We start from the raw sequence: 21,275 nt of genomic DNA, 5'->3' as shown, positions 1-21,275 counted from the left end.
CACAAAAATCAAGACAAGAAAATCGCATATTCTCTACATGATTTGCAGGTCAATCAGTTTAAAATTTTCTATACTAAATAGGCATCCATTTCTTTCCCAGTTAGCACAGCAGATCATTTTAAATTTCTACAGCCAAATGATTCCAGATTGGTTAAAAATGAAAACTGAATATTTAGCAGCAGCAGAGGTCTTAGCAGAAATAATGGGAGGGAGTGGGGAGCAGGAAACAAAATCATGAAAAAGGTGGCAAAGCAGGTAGGGTTAAGTAGGGAGCCCATAACCTTAGTTCTTTTTATAAAGAATAAAAGGCATAAAGATCATTCTTTACAGCTTTCCTATTTCCCCAAGTTTACTTTTTAAAAAAGACTCCATAATTTCTTACATAAATATTAATACTTACGAATCTTAATTGCTAATATTTCCAAAAACCTTAATTATGTAACAATGAATTAACTCTATGTTATAATAAAAAGAGCAAGTATAAAATAATAAAAACTAGGAAGAAGAAATTGCTCAGAGTCATAGGTTTTTCATATGGTTCACACCAGTTTAAAAAGTCCTGCAATAAACAGGGCAAAACTGTCAAACATAATTCCTCACAACACTGGGAAGAGTCTGCCCAAAGTATTAAATAATTCAAATGCAATTGCTACTTACATGAGAACCGAAAGGGCCTTGCTCCTAACCCACACTGCCTCACGCCCTCTCCGTGGAAAAGCCCGTACTGCATTTCACCCATAAACTTGTCCAGCTCCTGCCCTGAGGCATTGACGAGCAGAGCTCCCGTTTTGCAGAGGATAGTGGCTTTGATCCACAACGGTGTCCCCAAGGCTGTCACAACTCCGAGGGAACATGCAAAGCTTAACACTCCAGCCATGCAAAAAATGATTTTCTTCTGTTGACTTGGCATGATGAGAAACGGCCTCTGTGAGGGCGAGGTTCAAAAACAAGACCTTTGTGAGCAATGGGAAGGGACTGCCCCTTTGACTGCATTTATTACAGAAGCTGAATGGACAGATCCCAGCTGAAAAGGCAACTTCACCATTGATGGTTCTCGCCAGGTTAAATGTCAGTAGATGAAGGTATCTTCATCACTCATACTTGGCTTTTCTCCTTTTCTGCTGCTTCTTCTCCCTAATTGGAAATCTTTGGATGAAGAATCTATAAAATAAAAGTCTTTCAAACTGCCTTCAAGTATCTTCTCTGTGTCACTTGGTAACAAAGGTCTAAGATAACAGATGGAGTCCCCCGTGTAACTTGATAAATGTTTCCCTTCCTCAGCCTTTTGTCTGATTGGGTGAGTTGAAACTTTCAGAAACAGGCTTGAATCTGATGGTAAATTTTCAGCAACTTGAGAAGTTCATTTATCGATATTTTCATTTTTGTTTTTATTTGTCATTGTTTTTGGTGGGGGGGGAGGGAGCTTTAGCAGAGATAGGGAGAACATATGTACATGTATTGATAATTGATGTCAAAATTTTTTAATTACAGCAGCATAAAAATATTAAACAGAATCGGGTTCTACATGAATATTAAGTGCTCTAGACCAACCATGGGTTCTAGTCCTTCCAACTTAATTTCTCCCAGATCCATGGTTTATACCTGATGTATCAATAGAGAATTTGATTCAAATTTTTCTTGGCTTACAGAAATATGAAAATGCAGGAGCAAATATCTAGATTTCTAAATGCTTTCCTTTAACAAGCTTAGCTGCATTAGGATAATAGCAAGGGAATGTGTTTCTGGGTCCAAGGAATACCAGGATCTGTAAAGATAAGGACATATTGATGGAAGGACGGATGGTGGTCAGATAGGTGACTCTATGGATTCATCATAAAAATGCACAGGTCTCAGCAAAAGTAATCTGTTTGGGAGATTAGAAACAGTTATGAGCAAAGATTAAGTAGCATGTAGGTCCAGTTAAATGGTCAAGACCTGGAAACTAAAGTTCAGAATTCAGTAACAGCTTTTTAACTTTACATTTCCAATGAGATTCCTCCTTCTGCAGACACAAGACTCTCTCTCTCTCTCACTCTCTGTGTGTGTGTGTGTGTGTGTGTGTGTCTAGTGAATGTTTATTTAATGCCATGTTAGTGTCCTGAGCTCTGACCTACAAAGTCAATGTTTAGTAAGAACTTATGTCTGGCAACTTGCGGAGTATTCTACCTAAATTATCTCATATAATTCTCATAATTAAAATATAACGAAGAAGAGGAGGAAAGAGGAGGAGAAGGAGGAGGAGAAGAGGAGGAGGAGGAAGAGGAGGGAAGAAGGAAAATGAATAAGAAAGAAGACAGAAGAAGAAAAAGAAATTATTCCTATCTTATGTATAAGGAACTTGAAGCTCAGAGTGTTTAAGCAACTTGCTGAAGAGAGTAGTGGAGCTGGGATTCAAATCCAGGTCTTCTACATCTGAGGTTGATGTTCTATTCTAAGCAAAGCCCCTGACCTTGAAAAGATGGCAGACACTTCCGTTTGGGTTGGGTTTGTCTGGGAGTAACAGGGGCAGACTAGCCCATTATTAGTTACACATCTTGAGTGTTTGAAGAACACAGACATCAGTAAATAGAACTTTTTCAGTTGGCCAAAAGCACATGTGTATGCTAGCTTCTACTCTTTTGATCCACCTTTAAGCATGACAGCTTAGAGGAAATTAATAAATGAAGACTTATTTCACACCATTTTCAGCATAAATGAGTCTCTACGTTATGCACACTTTGAAGGGAACTTTGAGGTATAGACTCGGAGTAAACTTCTCTCACAGCTCGCCTCTCCTAGGAGTGGCAATAGCCAGTCTCGTTAAGGACAGACAACGAAGTATAGAACTCATTCTAGAATGCCAGTGTACCTTTGGGGAGAAGAGGGGCAATAAAAACATGGCCACAGAAGAACTGGCCATATAGAAATACCAAAGAGGCACTTAAAATAAAGTTTACAATACTAGTAAGTCTTTTTTATTTTGTATAACTTAACACAGAATAAGCAACTCATCGTAGTTTATTTGGCCCTCTAATGAATTCTCCACTGGATTTACAATAATTGCTATCATGGCCCACTAGCAAAACAAGTGGGTGCCAGTGCCCCCAATAAGTGGTTATTTGGGCATATATGTGCCACGGTCACCCTAGAAAACTTAGTTTAAGATGTCTAAGCAGAGTCGAGCTTACTAAATCATCATATTCTGTAATTGGAAGAGACAGAACATTTCCAAAGCCTGGGAGAAGAAATCACCTACAACTTAATCAATACTATTAATAACCTCTACTACAGGATATGGCAAGAGAAGGATAGTTACCATAGGACAGTGGTTTAATTAACCCAAACTCAGTCAAGTATATCTAAAGCTGTCCAAGGAGGAAAGCCTTGATTATGGGTGTAGAGAGCAATTAGATCACATCAGTTCTTAAGTTTGCATCAGTCTGTAGTGACATATTCACTCGTCTGTAGAGGCATGGGAAAAATAAATACAACATACTGAGTTACTGTTATATCCTGAAATTAGGCCCTTCCTAATTTTTATTGTTAAATTTTTCTTTCTTTAATGAGATGATGGTAGTTGAATTTTTAATGATTTTATTTGACAAATTTAGAAACTGGCAAACCTATGTCTACTCCTGATTTAAAACAAAACGAAACCAAACCCACTGGTCTATAACATAAAAGATCCCTGAGTGGAAAGGGTGAGGCTCACCCTTTGAGGCCTAGAACCTCATCCTTTGCTCTGACACAGTGGTTCTGAGTTTTGCCGCTCATTAGAATCACTCGAGAAGATTTTAAAAGTACTGATGTCTGTGTCCTCATCCCTGAGATTCAGATTTATTTGATTTTCGAGTATGGCCTTAGCGTCGAGTCACCCCAGGTGATTGCATTGTGCAGCCAAGGTTGGAAGCCACTGCCCTTATCTCCTTTTCACATAGCTACCTTCTGATTACAAACTAGGCTTTGCAGGCATCTCAGTGCTGGAATGCACACAGACATGAGCATCTGGGTCGCTAGAGAGGAATATGCTCATAGCAAATTAATAAATGGGCATTATCATTTACAGCTCAAACTTTCCTACATTTTTTCAGCACTAGGTTTCAGCATATCCACAACTAAAAGCCAGGCCCCGATTCATAGAATTACCCCCAAATCACCATGTGAATATCAATGGTGCTGTATCCTGTTCATGTGAGGCAGCCCCCCCTTGCCTCTTCTCCATGCAGCTTCCTTTCAAACTTCAGCATCAGCCACCCACAGGCTGCGTAGTAGTGTGTGTGATCCACCCTCTGAGAATGATATAATGGAACCTGGCAGTCATTATGCCTGACAGCCTTCTTTTGAAATTTCATCTTAAATGTCTTGAATGACAGTGATGACACCATTTTCCTTGCAGTCTCTCTGAGAATTTGAGTCATTAATGTCAGCAAGTTTTCACCAAGAATCCTGCTGAAATCTTTACTTCTCTCAATCTTAATAGGAATACACTTGGTGACATAAGAAAATGGAACTAGGCCTCCCCCTCCTCTGACCCCTTTCAGGTGCTGGATAATGATATAATTCTTCAGAGTGACTAGAGAGTCTGTAGAGAAAGGAGCACAATTGCAGACTCTGTTTTCACTTCCAGTGTAGCATTTGTGCCTCTTCTCACACTAACTTGGCTGCATCAGTTTTTCCTTATAACCATTTGAAAACAAAAGAAAAAAAACAGAAGCCCCATTCCAAAGGCATGCAAATTCTCACCTGATTTGTTCCCCAAGTATAAGAGACAGTATGCCATGGCATCGGAAGATCCTGTCCAGGGTCTCTTTCCAGCTCCATCGCTAAATTAAGAATTCCTTCTCTGGCATTAATTTTACATATTTATGAAAAGAGTGGTCTGGGCTGCATAGGTGATTCTCAAATCATTTTCAAGAAGAAAAATCATTGCCTCAACACAACTCATGACAAATGAGACACAAATTGAGCTGCTATACTGGGACGGTGGGTGGTCAAGGAGCTGTCACTGGGCTCCCCAGCTCCCTACTCCCTAGAGTGCCCTATCCCTAACGTGAAAGACAGCTCTGAGAAGCACAGTTTGGCTCCTTTAGTTCCTATTTAACTAAAGAAAAAAAATTTTAATAAGCCGTAGAACTACAATTTGGTCATTTGCTAGATTATGTCTCTTTTTTCTTTGCTGTGCTAACCTATTAGCTATTACAGAATATTGCATTGCCCACGGACACTGCATGGCTGATTATTCCAATTATTAATTTTTAGATTATTTAATGAGAGGTTCTATGTTTTTGTCTGATTTGTCACTGGTAGTACTGATTTTGATTTTCCTCCAAATGGATCATTATACTCCAAGGCCTCTCTAACAGATTCAATAAGAGTCTATCAAGCTTCCTATTCTAAGACAAGAGGCCTTTGTAAATCTACCCCATTTTTCTCATCTTTAAAGCAAAATCTGGCAAATTTGATTGACATGCCTTGACTAATTCAAGTTGCTGGTGATCCTCAAGTAGCATTGTAATTTTCTAATGACTGTAAGGGAAAAAAACACTCCATGGAAAGAATTGATTGATTTATTAGAGAGAAAATTACCACATGTGCTAGACCTTGATTGCAGCTAATATTTGTAGAGCTAATTGCTTGAACTAGAGGATTAAAAGGATTGAAGGAAAGGAAGAAAAAGAAAACAAAGTTCTCTTGGAATACAGATGAACCCGCAGTGGATTTGGACTGAGAGGGAGAATTCCGTACAGGGATTTTTGGGGCTGATGATGGTTGTGGAGACATTTAGAATAAGTGGAAGAGTTGTGCTTCTGACACAAAAGCCACAGAGAGGAACCAGGGAGTGGAGGAAAGTTGCTGCTCATGCCGTCTGTTAAATAAGATCTCGTGTGACACCTTCGACTTTGTCTGGGTTTCTTGTTGTATCTCACATGAAGGCTATGTTGATACTTAACCTTCACCCAGCAGAATGTCTGAGCTATTACAGAAAGGAGGAAAAAGTTACTTAACCTAAAGAGGTGAAGAAAGAAGGCATAGTTTAAGACACATCCTTTAACGATAATAGGCAAACCATATTCCTAGCACAGGGAAACAGATAATAATTTTCCTCATTGATATACCTTAGGATAGATGTGCTAAAGTAGTACATTTTGGGGTAGTTTGATTTGGTGATTACCAACTTTTTTTTTTTTTTAAGACAGGGTCTCACTATATTTTCAGGCTAGTCTTGAACTCCTGGGCTTAAGTGATTCTCCTGCCTCAGCCTCCCAAGTAGCTGGGACCACAGGCACACACCACAGATATAAACTCTGTGGCAGCCACATTTGAACAATGTGACCCACCCTCTCTAGCCTACTTTGATTAGGAATAGACATCTAAATCAACCAGATTGTGTCTCCTGGAAATTTAAAAGTAATATTGAGAGACGCAATTCAAATCATTGGAAGCCAGCGTGCAAAAATTGAGAAGGAAGCAATTTTTTTTTCCCGCCAGTAAAGCCTTGAACGGCCCTATAATGCCCAAATTTATTGTTCAATTTTTCTCCAGCTGTCACCATTCTCCTTCCCGGCAGTCAAGTGTAGTTCTCTGTTTTCAAAGTTCTTTGTCTTTTACTTGTTTTGTCATTTTCCTGTTTGTGTGCATTCTAAAGAAAGCTCCTGGGAGGCACTGATTTTCAGCTCTCCCCACCATCTGGCTCTCGGTCCAGGGCACTAGGTGAAACTGACTGTGATGGCTACCTAGTGAAGGGACAGGTGGTAGCTACTCAAACACTATGTGAAGTATACATATGTATTGGCATCAATCGTCCACAGTCACAAGGTCTCTGTGGCCAACACTACCCTAGCTTAGTGGAAGTTTTCAATCAAGCTGGCCTTGTCTGATCCTTCCTTTGTCAGGGATGAGTATTGCCCTTTCATGCTGTCGCTACAGATGTTCAGGGCCCCACCCTCTTATCGTGGAGGAACCATAAGAGTTCCAGGCTGCTGAACTTCCTGGGATTGACTTCATGGAGAGAAGCAGAAGGAGTAGGGAGGGCTGTACTGGGTCCTGGAACACAGACAAACTGGGTTGCTGTTAGTCAAGGCTGCTGTCTGGTGGCAGGCCTCACTAACTGGCTACAAGAAGGACTGGATAGCAGCAGCACAACCGGGTAAAATCATCTGGGACTTGACTTACACTCCAGCTCCAGCTTAGCTTCCCAATACACTCCCTTCTGACTACTGGGTGCCTTCCTCCTTTTTATTTTCCCAGACTACAATGACCTTTAGCAAATTGGCAGGCAGCAATGCGTGTCCTGCTTAGATCTGACTCTTTCTGCCTCCAACCCCCAGGGGAGATATAAAGGAATCAGACACGTAGAGAAGGGAGAACACGTGTGAATTAATATTTCAAATATCTTCTACCAAAACTGTTCTAGATGTGCACACTTTCTCCTCCTTTAGTTTAATTATCAAGAATAAATACTTTGCCCATCTTTGAGAAGATGAAAATCCTTAATGTAGTACGTATCTGTATACCTTAGAAAAATAATACTGTTCCTTTGGTAAAATATAGGCCAGTCACTAGGGCAGTGAAGTATTAAAACTAAATATTTTAAACCTGATGACCAAAACAGTTTTATTAAGCACTAATAAAGCAAGACAAAATTTCTAGGTTGAGTCCTTTTCTAGGAAATTCAGATTGAAAGGAACAAAAGATCATTATTAATTTTTACTTCTCTCTGTGTATTTTATATGCACAGTCCTTATTTGAAAAAAAATTATATAAAGGCAGATTGTAGTCAAAGAAATCCCAGAGGGGATTATGAAGGCCTTACCTATAAAGTTTCTTTCCAAGATCAGCAGCTATACCTGGGTAAGGAGATGGTAAGCTCTGGGAACCCTAAGCTGGAGTGGGAACTGTCTATGCAATTACCATAGTTGGGAGCCAAAACTCTTTGACTTGTCATGACTGAAAATCACCAGCAAGCCAGATCACACATGACATTGTGTCTTTAAATGACGTATAAAGACTGGGCACCAAGCCATGGGCACTACTGAGAATAGATGTAAATTCAACAAACCTGAGGTCCTTATGGAGGAGAACTAACCTTCACTCTGTGCCTTCACTTCTACTGGAATGAAAGCTAAGCTAGTTGATGACATTGTCATATTAATTATACAAGAAATATTTTATCATTATGAAAAAGATTATTTTAACAAAGATTTTAAAAGGAAAACCATACCATATGCAAAATTTATTAGATACCTATTACAGAACTAAGAGTAAAGCCTAAAATATAAAACTTCTAGAAGAAACCGTAGACTAAGGTTCTTTGTTTCTTCTGGTACAGATTTTTGAGATAAAAAGAGTGTGAACCATAAAATTAAAAACAAGTTGATAAATTAAAATTTTTTGTTCTTTGAAAAACACTAAATAATAATAATTTAAAAAAAGCCACAGACTGGGCAAAAGTATGTGAAAAGTATATACACGATAAAGGACTTGCATACAGATTATATAAAGAAATCTCTAAATTTAACAATAAGAAAATGAATACCCTAATTTAAAATGGGCAAAATATTTGAAAGATACTTCGTCAAAGAAGAGACACGGGTAGCAAAGAAGCCCATGAAAGGATGCTCCATATCATTAGTTAGAACTGCAATGGGATACCACAGCCTACTTACTAAAATGACTAAAATTTAGAAAACAAACAACTGACAACACCAAATTCTGGCAAGGACGCAAAGCAACTGGAACCCTTTAGAATATTGGTGTGAATGCCAGATGGCACAGCCACTTTGGGATACAGTTTAACAGTTTCTTTAAAAGTTAAACAAGGCTGCGCGGTGACTCAGACCTGTAATCCCAGCACTTTGGGAGGCCGAGGCGGGTGGATCACGAGGTCAGGAGACCGAGACCATCCTGGCTAACACAGTGAAACCCCGTCTCTACTAAAAATACAAAAAATTAGCCGGGCACGGTGGCGGGCGCCTGTAGTCCCAGTTACTCGAGAGGCTGAAGCAGGAGAATGGCGTGAACCTGGGAGGCGGAGCTTGCAGTGAGCCACTGCACTCCAGCCTGGGCGACAAGCAAAACTCTGTTTCAAAAAAAAAAAAAAATGTTAAACACATACTTAAATATGACCTAGTAATCCTACTCCAGATATTTACCAAAGAGAGATGAAAGCAAATGTCCACACAAATATTTGTACAGAAATGTTTATAGTGGTTTTATTCATAATTACCCCAAAATGGAAACAACCCAAATGTTCATCAGCTGGTGAATGGACAAACAAACAGTGGTACATCTATACAATGGCACACTATTCAGGAGAAAAAAGGAACAAAGTAACACGTGCACCAAAATGAATAAATCTTCTATGGTTTTTACCAAGTGGAATAAGCCAGACTCAAAAGGTCATAAGTGATTTCATTTATATGACATCTGAAAAAGGCAAAGCTTAGATCAAGGGCAAAAATTATATCAAAGGTTGTCAAGGGCTGAAAGTTGGGGAAGGGTATTGACTACCAAGGGGCATGAGAGAATTTTGTTCAGTGATGATTGTGGCAGGATTATGTACCTGAAAATGCTTGTGAAAAGTTCTTGAATTGTATACCTAAAAAAGGAGAATTTTACTAAATGTGATTTATATCTAAATAAAATAATTAGAATATCTTTAAATGTCACCACTCAGCATATAACTCTCTGGTTATTTTCTCATGCAAATAAATAACCTCTTTCAATATGAATTAACCTCTTTCTTAGAATAGAAAAACAGGATATTCAAATCAATTTATTATTTTGTTTGACAAAGCTGTTACATATACTATTACATACAGGGAACATTGCTTGCAAAAGAATTATAAGTTAAGAAATGCTTCCTCCAAAACTTGTTCTATTATAAACATTCAATATGTTTTGAAAGAAGCATCATCATCAAGATACCTGGGTTCAATGGAAGTAGTTCCTAGCACTAACTTACCATGACCACATCAAGTTAACTTTCCTCCTTGTTTTTCATTTTTTTCCTTCTTCAGATGAATAGGCTGGACGTGTTTTGTGCTTCTGGACCTTTTCTCTGCCTATACAGGTACAGACCAGGAACACTGTCACCAGGAGCAGTTCTCATCAGACGGTGATTTTCAGTGGGTTGAGGAAAGCAGCCAAGGGAGGAAATAACTCCTAAGGGATTAGTTTAATATCTTTTGGGGGTGTAGAGATATTTTTAAAGCCTTCACACGTCTGAAATTCTTGGGGTGAGTTATCCCCTACTTATTTGAAAAATTATTAGATTAAATAATCTCCACGAGGCAACTTGGTGCATTCTGGGATTCTGCCGAGGGCATAATATGTGTAAGGTAACGTCTACCTACCACTAATTTCATGCCACACATAAGTTTTTATTTTTGTGATGATTCAGAAGACACTCTAATAATACTCCCTTTGGAAGTTCTAGTTTTTGCTTTAAATAAGTAAACTGGTATTCTGATTAATTCTTCAGTAGGGCGCGATGGCTCTTGCCTGGTATCCCAGTAACCTAGGAGGCTGAGGCAGGAGGATAATTTGAAGTTTGAGCAACATAGTGTGACCCTGTCCCTAAAATAATAATAATCATCATCATAATTCTTCAGTCTCTTGTGACCTTACTAGGAAGAGACCCATTTTCAGAGCCCTAGAAAAAACAAATCAATGAACTTGTAATGCTGAGAGATCGACTCTGGAATGTGGTGCCTCTGGTGAAGCAACACTTCTACACTATCCCCTTCAAGTTTCTTTTTGTTACCTCTTTCCCACTTCCCCACCCCTCATCTGTCTCATTTCTCTGTTTGTCTCTCAGGATCCCAACAGGAATCTTTGGCTCACTAAAATATAATCTAAAAAGGAGAGTTTAATAAAGGGACAATTTACAAAGATGTGGGAGGGGTTTAGGGAAACTGCAAGGGATGATAGAGTCTGTATCAGAACAGAAGGCGGCTGGGGAGGGCATAGTCCTTGAACCTATAGATAGAGAAGCCTGTGTGGAGAGGGCCACCTGACAGGAACTATGCCCTTCTGTTGACTTCTGGAGTCCACCATAACCCCACAGGGAGGAAGATGACAGAATAGACAGCTCGACTTGACTCTTTTCCTTTCCTCTCCTCTGATCTGCTGCTGGTGCTCCCATTGACCAAACCCAACAGGAAACCAAAGGTCAGTCTCTCAAGGCATAAGCAAGGTTAACAAAATAGATATGGAGGGAGCAGATATAAGAAATCCTGCTAGCTATTGCTATTTATCCATCTATCTGTCACCTGTCTATCTGAAATAGTTAATACATACACACGGCTTTAGAAATTCAAAAATTGTAAAAGAATAAACAGTGAAAAAAAGTCTTCTTTTATCTCTGACCTTCAGTCTCCCAGGCACTCTTCCACCAAGATAATTTCTTATGAAACTTTCCTGTTATCTTCTCTGATCATTTTAGCATAGATGTAAATACATCCTCCTTCCACCACTTGCATTCTAAGTCAACGGCAATATGCCATGCAAACCCTTCTGCATCTAGGATTTTTCACTTAATAAAACGTCTTTGTGAGGATTCCAATGGATACACATACATGGTTGTTTTGGTTGTTTAGTCTGATTGTTTTGACAGCAACAAATTCAACTTTTAATAACTATTGTGTAGGAGCTCACTGAAGATACATGTGCTGTTACTCATGCACACATCTGCAGCCTCTCACTGCAACTCCCCAGGAAATATTAATACACACACTTTCCTTAATTTGAGATCTGGAAGCAATTCTCGGCTGCATCCACATTTGCCACCCTATGCTAGAAATGACTAGTCCAAGATGTGCCAGGGTAATGTTTCTGAGTTTGGATTCTCTGTGTGTCAGGGGTGGAACTAAATGCTAAAGTTCGATTTTATACAGTACCCAACCTGGGCAATTTACTTTCAGCCAGGGAACAGTTCCAAATATTTGATTTGGACAGGGCCTCCTTAAACATACTTTTTGTCTTCTTTCTTCACAATTTGGATGCCTTTTATTTCTTTTTCTTGCCTAATTGCTCTTGCTAGAATTTGCAGTACTGTGTTAAATGTAAGTGGTGAAAGCTGGCATCCTGCTTCATTAGAGGAAAGACTTTCAAATTTTCACCATTGAGTATGATGTTTGCTGTGATTTTAAAATACGGCTTTTATTATGTTGAAGTGGTTGCTTTTTCTTCCTAGTTTGTTGAGGTTTTTTTTTTTTTTTTTTATGAAAGGATGTTGAATTTCGTCAAATGCTTTTTCTGCATAAATTGAGATGATCATGTGGGTTTTTCTTTCATTCTGTTAATAGGGTGTATTGAATTTGGTGATTTTCATACATTGAATCATCCTTGCATTCCAGGAATAAATCTCATTTGGTCATGATGTATAATCCTTTTAATATGCTGCTGAATTCAGTCTTCTACTATTTGTTAAGAAATTTCACATCAGTATTCATAAGGGATATTGGTCTGTAATTTCTTGCAGTGTCTTTGCCTGGCTTTTGTAACAGGGTACTTGCTGGCTTCATAGAATGAGTTAGGATGTGTTCCTTCCTCTTCATTTTTTGGAAAAAGTTTGGGAAGAATACTAGTTCTCTAAATATTTGGTAGAATTTAGCAGTGAAACCATCAGATCCAGGGCTTTTCTTTGTCAGGAGATTTTTGATTCCTGATCTAATCTCCTTACTGGTCATAAGTCTATTCAAATTTTCTCTATTTCATTATGATTTAGTCTTGGTAGGCGTGATGGTTAATATTGAGTGTCAACTTGATTGGATTGAAAGATGCAAAGTGCTATTACTGGGTGTGTCTGTGTCGGTGTTGCCAAAGGAGATTAACATTTGAGTCAGTAGACGGAGAGGCAGACCTACTCTCAATGTGGATTGGCACCATCTAATCAGCTGCCACCATGACTGGAATAAAAGCAGACAGAGGAACATGGAAGAACTAGACTGGCTGAATCTTCCAGCTTTTATCTTTCTCCCGTGCTGGATGCTTTCTACCCTCAAACATCAGACTCCAAGTTCTTTAGCTTTTAGATTCTTGGACTTACACCAGTAGTTTGCCAGGAGCTCTCAGGCCTTCAGCCACAAACTGAAGGCTGCACTGTCACCTTCCCTGCTTTTGAGGTTTTGGGTCTCAGACTGGCTTCCTTGCTCCTCAGCTTGCAGATGGCCTATTGTGGGACTTGACCTTGTGATTGTGTGAGTCAATATTCCTTAATAAACTCGCCTTTATGACAGAAAACCAAACACCACATGTTCTCAATCATAAGTGGGAGTTGAACAATGAGAACACATGGACACAGGGAGGGCAATATCACACACTGGGCCTGTTGGGGGGTGGGGGCCTGTGGGAGGAACAGCGTTAGGAGAAATAGCTAATGTAAATGACAAATGGATGGGTGCAGCAAACCAACACGGCACATGTATACCTATGTAACAAACCTGCACGTTGTGCACATGTACCCTAGAACTTAAAGTATAATAAAATAAATAAATAAATAAAATGCATCAAATATGTTTAAAAAATAAAAAAGTAATAAAAAATAAACTCCCCTTTATATATACATCTATTCTATTAGTCCTGTCCCTCTAGAGAATCCTTGCTAATACAGTAGGTTTTGTGTTTCTAGGAACTTATCTATTTCTTTCTTCTAGGTTATCTAATTTGTTGGCACACAATAATTCATGGTACTGTATTCATAATCCTTTTCATTTCTGTAGAATTGGTAGTAGTGTCCCCACTTTCATTTCTGATTTTAGTAATTTAAGTCTTCTCATTTTTTTCTTAGTTCATCTGACTGAAGATTTGTTAATTTTGTTGATCTCTTCAAAGAACCAACATAGGTTTTACTGATTTTCTCTGTTGTTTTCTATTCTTTTTTTCATTTATCTCTGCTCTAATCTTTATTATTACCATCCTTCTGCTGGCTTTGGGGTTAGTTCCTTCCTCTTTTGCTAGTTCCTTAACTGGTAAAGTGAGATTGCTGATTCGAGATTGTTCTTTGTTTTTAACATAAGCATTTATGGTAGTGCCCTCTCATCTGTGGTTTTACTTTCTTTAATTTCAATTGCCCACAGTCAACTGTGGTCTAAAAATAGGTGAGTATAGTACAATAAGATATTTTGAGAGACACATTTGCATAACTTTTATTGCAATATATTACTTAATTGTTCAATTTTATTATTGTTTATCTCTTGCTATGCCTAATTTATAAATTAAACTATCATAGCTATATATGTACAGGAAAAAACATGGTATATATAGGATACTAGCTGAGGTTTCAGGCATTCACTAGGGACCTTGTGATGTACCCTTCATGAATAAGGGGAGACTAATGTTTAGCTATAAATTTTCCTCTTTTCAATGTGTCCCGTAAGTTTTGATATGTTGTATTTTATTTTCATTTGTCTCTAAGTACTTTCTAATTTCCCCCTTGTGATTTCATCTTTGATCTATTGATTAAGAGTATTGTGTTTAATTTCCACAAATATTTGAAGTTTCCACCCTTTTGAAATTATTGATTTCTAACTTTATCCCTTGTGGTCAATGAAGATACTTTGCATGACATCTATCAGTTTAACTCTATTGAGACTTGAGACTTAACTTGTGGCTTATTATATTTCTATCCTGGAAAATGTCACATGTGCCCTTGAGAAGAATATGTATGCTCGTAGTTGGGGGTACAGTGTTCTATATATGTCTGTTTCACCTCGTTGGTATATTGTGTTGTTTAAGTCCTCTACTTCCTTGCTTATTTTCTGCCTGGTTGTTCTATCCATTATTGAGAATGGGATATTGAAGTCTCTGACTATTATTGTAGAACTGTCTATTTCTCCATTCAGTTAGGTTAGTTTTGGCTTCATATATTTTGACAGTCTATTATTAGATAGATGTATAAAGGTTTATAATTGTTATCTTTCCTTGCTGTATTGAACCTTTTATTAAAATGTAATGTACTTCTTTGACCCTTGTAACAGTTTTGTATTTAAAGCCTGTTCTGTCTGATATTACTATCACTACTTCTGCTCTCTTTTGGTTACTATTTGCATGAAATATCTTTTTCCATCTGTTCACTTTCAATCCATGTCTTTTTCAATCTATCTGATCTAAATTGAGTCTCTTGTAAACAACATATAGTTTGATTATGTGTTTTTTTTCCATTCTGCCAATCTTTCTTTTGATTGGAGAGTTTAATCTATTTATATTTATATTAATCACTGCTAAGAAAGAACTTAGTTGTGTCATTTGACTATTTGTTTTCAACATGCCTTGTAAGGTTTTTGTCCCTCATTTCCTGCATTATTGTCTTCCATTACGTTTCATTGGTTTTTTTGTAGTTAAATGTTTAAATTCTTTTCTCATTTTCTTTTGTGTATACTCTATTACTATTTTCTTTGTAGTTACTATAGGAATTACGTTTAACACAGTAAAGTTATAACACTCTAATTTGAACTTATACCAGCTTAACTTGAATAACAAAGAAAAAATCTGCTCTTTTACAGTCTCGTCCCTACCTCTTTTAGTCGCTGATGTCACAAAATTACATCTTTTTCTATTTCGTATGCCAAAATATATGCTAGTAATCATTTTAAATACATTAGTTTCTTAAATTACATAAAAAATAGAATGTGGAGTTACAAACCAAAGTTACAAAAATCCTAGCTTTTAAACTAATAATTGTTTTTTTCAATGTGTTAATCTCTCAAACCGTGTAGAAAACAAAAGGTAGTGTTACAAACTGTTGTTATAATATTGACTTTTATAATTGCACGTGTGTGTACCTTTATCGAGATTCTTATTTCTTTATAAGGTTGTGAGTTGCTGTCTAGTGTTCTTTTATTTCACCCTGCCTGACTCCCTTGAACATGTCTTACAGGGCCGGGCTAGTGATGACAAACTCCCTCAGTTTTTGTTTTATCTGGGAATATCTTAATTTCTCCTTCACTTTGAAGGACAGTTTTGCCAGATATAGGAATCTTGGTTGACAGTTTTTTTGTTTGTTTGTTTTGTTTTAGAATGTTGGATATATCAGCCTTTTAGCCTCCAAAGCTTCTGATGAGAAATCTGAAGATTTCTTGCATATGATGAATTATTTCTCTCTTTCTGCTTTCATGAGTCCCTCTTTGTCTTTTGAAAGTTTGATTATAATCTGTCTCTGTGTGAGTCTCTTTCAGTTTATTTTACTTGGAGTTATTTGAGCCCCTTGACATTTATATTTATATTCTTCATCATATTTGTAAAGTTTTCAACCATTTTTTCTTTAACTGTTTCCTCTACCCCTTTCTCCTTTTCTTCTACTGGGACCTTCACAGTATGTATGTTGGTGGTGTTCGACAGGCCCCTTAGGCTCTGCTTACTTTTTGTCAATCTTTTTTCTTTCTGTTTCTCAGACATGATCATTTCCATTGTTCTACATTCAGGTTCATAGACTCTCTTCAACCTGCTCAAATCTGCCTTTGAATCCTTCTAGTGATTTTTTAATTTCACTTATTGTACATTTCAGCTCCAGATTTCTTATTGGTTTCTTTGTGGGTTTTCTATTTCTTTATGGTTATTTCCACTTTGTTCAAATATTGTCTTCTAGACTTTCTCCATATCTCCCTTTAGTTATTTGAGCATCTTTAAGACAGTAATTTTAAAGGTTTTTGTCAACTAGATCTACCATCTGATTTATTTATTTATTTATTTTTCTGAGACAGAGTCTCACTTTGTCACCCAGGCTGGAGTACAGTGGCGTGATCTCAGCTCACTGCAACCTCTACCTCCTGGGTTCAAGGGATTCTTGTGTTTCAGCCTCCCAAGTAGCTGGGACTAGAGGTGTGCACTAACACACCTGGCTAAGTTTGGTATTTTTAGTAGAGATGGGGTATCACCATGTTGATCAGGCTGGTCTCAAACTCCTGGCCTCAAGTGATCTGCCTGCCTCAGCCTCCCAAAGTGCTGGGATTACAGGCATAAGGCACTGTGCCCAGACACCATCAGATCTTTTTTCAGGAGCTGTTTTGTTTATTTATTTTTTCCTTTGAATGGACCGTATTTTCCTGTTTCTTTGTGTATGCCTTATAATTTTTTATCAAAAACCAGACATTTAAATCTAATAATGCAGTAACTCTGGAAATCAGATTTTTCCCTTTCCCAGGTTATACTATTTTCATTATTTTTTTTTGCTTTTAAAAATATTGTTTTAGGTAGGTTGCTTCTGTGCCAAGGATAAGCCTGAGGTGTAAAACTAAGGTCTTCTCAAGTCTTTTCTGAGCCTGTTTTTCTCTGGGCATGAACAGTTATTCTAATTGCTAATGTATGTGCAGTTGCTTTTGAATGTCCTAGTCTTCAACATCTGCCTCCCAAAAAGGAAAGAAGAGAAAATTAAGGATGTGGAGAGTGGTGCCAGCCATGTACTCCTTTGGAAGTCACTTCAGCTGGACAGGGAGGGGCTTGCCACAGTGGGAGAGGTGCAGCAGCAATGGCCACCTGTGTGTTTGTCTGCACCTCTGTGATCAGAAGCTGCAATCAGTGATGGCTGGGCACAGTGGCTTATGCCTGTAATCTGAGTACTTTGGGAAGCTGAGATGGGAGGATCGGTTGGGGCCAGGAATTCAAGACCAGCCTAGGCAACATAGTGAGACCTTGTCTCTACAAGAATTTTAAAAATTAGCTGTGTTGGTGCATGCTTATAGTCCTAGCTACTTGGGAGGCTGAAGTGGGAGGATTTCCTGAGCCCAGAGTTTACAAGCTGCAGTGAGTTATGATCGCACTACTGCACTCCAGCCTGGGTGATGGAGCAAGACTCTGTTAAAAAAAAAAAAAAAAAAAAAAAAAAAAAAGGACCACACACACAGGGTATTCAAAACAAAACAAAACAAAAAACAGAAGAAGCAGCTGCAATCAGCGAGCAGAGCACAGATGCACAAATCCTCAGCATTTGGGGGTCAGGTTCCCTGGCTCCCACAAACTGTGTAAAAGCTACTTCGGGAACAAGTGCACACCTGCATACCATGGGGCTGCGAGTGAAGGACGGATAGCTGCTACCGCACTAAGAGCTGAAATTGACCACAGTTAACCACAATTTACTAAGCCTTCCCTAGACATTGAAAATTTTCAACAGACGCCAGAGCTCCTAAATAGCTACATCTGACAGACTTTGCCAGTGAAATGGTTTCTAGGTGGGGAGACAAATTCCTGTTGCTTCCTACTTTGCCATCTTCCCAGAATTCCCTCCTTGCACAAAAGTTTTTGAAACCATTGAATCTTTTGTCACCTCCAAACAACACCCTAAATAAGCAGATCTTTAGTCTCTAATAATTCTAAAAGTCAGGAGGAGTCATATGTTTAAAACAAGTGATAATCATGTATGTGAGGATGAAATGGAATAGTATAAATACCTTGAAATAGTGCTTAGCATATAATAAATGCTTAATAAATGTTAGCTATTCTTTATTATAATAATTTTTATTTAAATTATAATTACTTTCTGAACTGGGGAGATGCCTCACCAGAAACAGTTAAAATATCAAGGATGTTTTAAGAAACTGCTGGACCAAGAATTAACACTTGCTACATTTTGGTTTCTATTTTTATACCAAATTTTAAAACATTAAACATAAGACTTAAATTTTTGACAATTTCTTGCTCAATTTCCTAGTAGCTTAGATATCATTCTAATATATCTTTTCATATAGGTTCTCTCTGAAATATATAACTTTAGAAAGATTTAGAGTTCTTAAGTGGGGCCATTTTATTCTGTTTTAGTCCTTGGTAGTAACTTCCAACCAATGAATTCCCTATAGGAACACTCACAGTTTAGTGTACGCAATATGATTAATTTTAGCTCCAGAAAAAAGGCAGACATTTTTTCTTTGAAAATTTGAGCGACTTTAATGTATTGTGAATGTGTGTGGAGGATCTCATTCAACTGCAGTTTCTTATCTCATCAAAGTTATCTCTTCACATCCTTATGACATTTGCCTTAGTTTTAATTTGTAGGAGTAATATTTTCCAGGTCAGAGGAGAGAGTAAATTTTCCATAGCTAATTATCCAACTAAAAGCTGATGTACATACAGACACAATTCTGTTGGCATTTACAGGGCATTGAATAACAAAGAAAATATATTTTATGATTATCTTTGGGACCTGAATGTACCTATATTATAGGAGAATTGGTAATAAAGAAGATTTATCAATTTAATTACTGGAGTATTACACTTGGGCACCATGTAGCAATTTTTTGGTCTTATGAATAACTGTACTGAACAGGGCTGAATCTATGATGTAGCCCACAATGAAGTCTCAGAGGTGTGGCTCCTGGAAGAAGTGTGATTGCTGAACTATCCCCTTGTCTAAAACTTTGCCCAACATTGTGATACACATGGTCAAGTGCAAACATCCTCTTTAGAAATTTCAAAGATTTGGCAGGATGTCTTTGCAGTAGAAGTACTCTTTGTGTTTGAGAAACTAATTGAGTTCACTATAGGCATGGAAAAACATTTGGAGGAATATGCCAAAATGTTAACAGTGGCTATGCCTTGGGGAGTGGCATTGAATGTGAAGGAGGAAAACCAGAAGGGAACTTTCGCTTATTATTTAATCTGCTTCTGTATTACTGAACTGTTTATAACCTGAATGTACTAATTGCAGAAAAGAGGCAGCAGCCTTTACCAGCCGCCTGGTCTCCCAGCTCAGAAACCAGGGAAGTAGACACACCATTTCTTTTTCCTTCACTCTTCATGCCTGATCAGTAATTGAGCTCTGTGAGTTTTGTTCCTAAATAGCTCTCAAATGCATCCCTGTTCCCCATCTTCACAGCTGTGCCTCAGCTCAGGCACTCAGGAGCAGTCCTCTGACTAACAAAAAGAGCCTCTGAACCTGACTCCCTGCAACTCCACCTATCTCCCCTCAGCTCCTGAGAGGCACCACCACCACCACCTCCCCTCACTCCCCCACCTTCCCCACTGCAACTCCTACTCTAACCCAGAGCAAACCTGACCTGGTCACGGCCATGCTGAAAAATCCACCACCCAGATACTGATAACTGGGGAGGTTATACATGTGTTGGGAAAGAGGGTAGATGGGGAATCTCTTTACCTTCCTCTGAGTTTTGCTGTGAACCTAAAATTGCTCTTAAAAAATAAAGTCTATTAAGAAAAATACCCCACCTAGCACTCTTACCCAGCTCTAACCTCTTCTCTACAGACTTTAAAAAATTTGATTTGTTTATAATTGCAAATCTGACCAAGAACACCCAAGACCCAAAGAAAGAATCATTCTTCAGCCTGGCATAAAAAATCCTCATGATCAAAACTGCTCATCTTCCTAGTCTCACCTTCTCATACCCCTGTGTCCTCACCTGTGTGGTTTCTTCTTCCCTGATTTACCCCTCCCTGCTTTGGTTTCCTTTGAAAGCTTTTGCTCTTTCTTCTCTGTGAAGTCTTCCTGGCACCTCTAGACAGAGATGGTTCCACCCTTTCTAAGTGGCTGATTAGTCCATTATCATACATTATGGTAATGATTTAACTCCTTTCCTCTAACACTATCGTTTTTTGAGAACAAAGAACTTTATTTATTTTACCTATACATTTATAGAGGCATACCTTGGAGATACTGCAAGTTAGATTCCAGAACACCACAATAAAGCAAATATCACAATACAGCAGATCACACAAATTTTTTGGCTTCCCGCTGCATATAAAAGTTATGCTTATACTATATTGTAGTCTATAAAGTATGCAATAGCATTATGTCTAAAAAATGTACAAACCATAAATAAAATCACTTTATTGCTAAAAAAAAAAAAAAAAAAAAACCTGCTAATAATCATTACAGCCTTCAGCAAGTCATAATCTTTTTGCTGGTAGTGGGACTTGCTTCAATGTTGATGGTTGCTGATTGATTAGGGTGGTGTTGCTGAAGATGGGGTGGCTGTGGCAATTTCTTAAAATAAGACAGTAATGAAATTTGCCACATCCATTGACTCTTCCTTTCACAAAAGATTTCTCTGTAGCATGCAATGTTATTTGACAACATTTTACTGTCCTTCAAAACTACAATCAGTCCTCTCAAATCCTGCCACTGCTTTATGAACTAAGTTTATAGAATATTTTACATCCTTTGTTGTCGTTTCAACAGTGTTTGCAGCATCTTCACCAGGAGTAGATTCCACCTCAAGAATCCACTTTCTTTGACTATTTATAAGAAGCAACTACTCATCCCATCCATACAGTTTTATCAGGAGACTGCAGCCAATTCAGCTGCATCTTCAGGCTCTACTTCTAATTCTAGCTTTCTTGCTCTTTTC

At 38.1% G+C, this 21,275-nt stretch overlaps 1 protein-coding gene and 1 long non-coding RNA gene across 2 annotated transcripts in view; one reads left to right on the top strand and one right to left on the bottom strand.

The window, feature by feature from the left end:
- The window catches only part of CLRN1 (clarin 1), a 49,298-nt gene extending 48,148 nt beyond the window's left edge, over positions 1-1,150 (bottom strand). The window contains exons 1-2 of the mRNA XM_073023516.1: positions 1,043-1,150; positions 658-925 (exon numbers count right to left, since the gene is read on the bottom strand). Of these exons, the coding sequence (XP_072879617.1) occupies positions 658-925; positions 1,043-1,045 (271 nt within the window). The 5' untranslated portion in view covers positions 1,046-1,150. The remainder of the gene's footprint in view (positions 1-657; positions 926-1,042) is intronic.
- LOC119625768 (uncharacterized) overlaps positions 880-21,275 on the top strand; it is a 106,311-nt gene continuing 85,915 nt past the window's right edge. Inside the window, exon 1 of the long non-coding RNA XR_005241876.2 lies at positions 880-1,297. This is a non-coding gene — a long non-coding RNA (uncharacterized lncRNA). The remainder of the gene's footprint in view (positions 1,298-21,275) is intronic.

Source organism: Chlorocebus sabaeus, chromosome 15 (assembly GCF_047675955.1).
Source record: "Chlorocebus sabaeus isolate Y175 chromosome 15, mChlSab1.0.hap1, whole genome shotgun sequence".
NCBI classification, from domain to species: domain Eukaryota; kingdom Metazoa; phylum Chordata; class Mammalia; order Primates; family Cercopithecidae; genus Chlorocebus; species Chlorocebus sabaeus.
The sequence above is the reverse complement of the archived record's forward strand: the minus strand, read 5'-3'. Positions and strand labels throughout refer to the sequence as shown.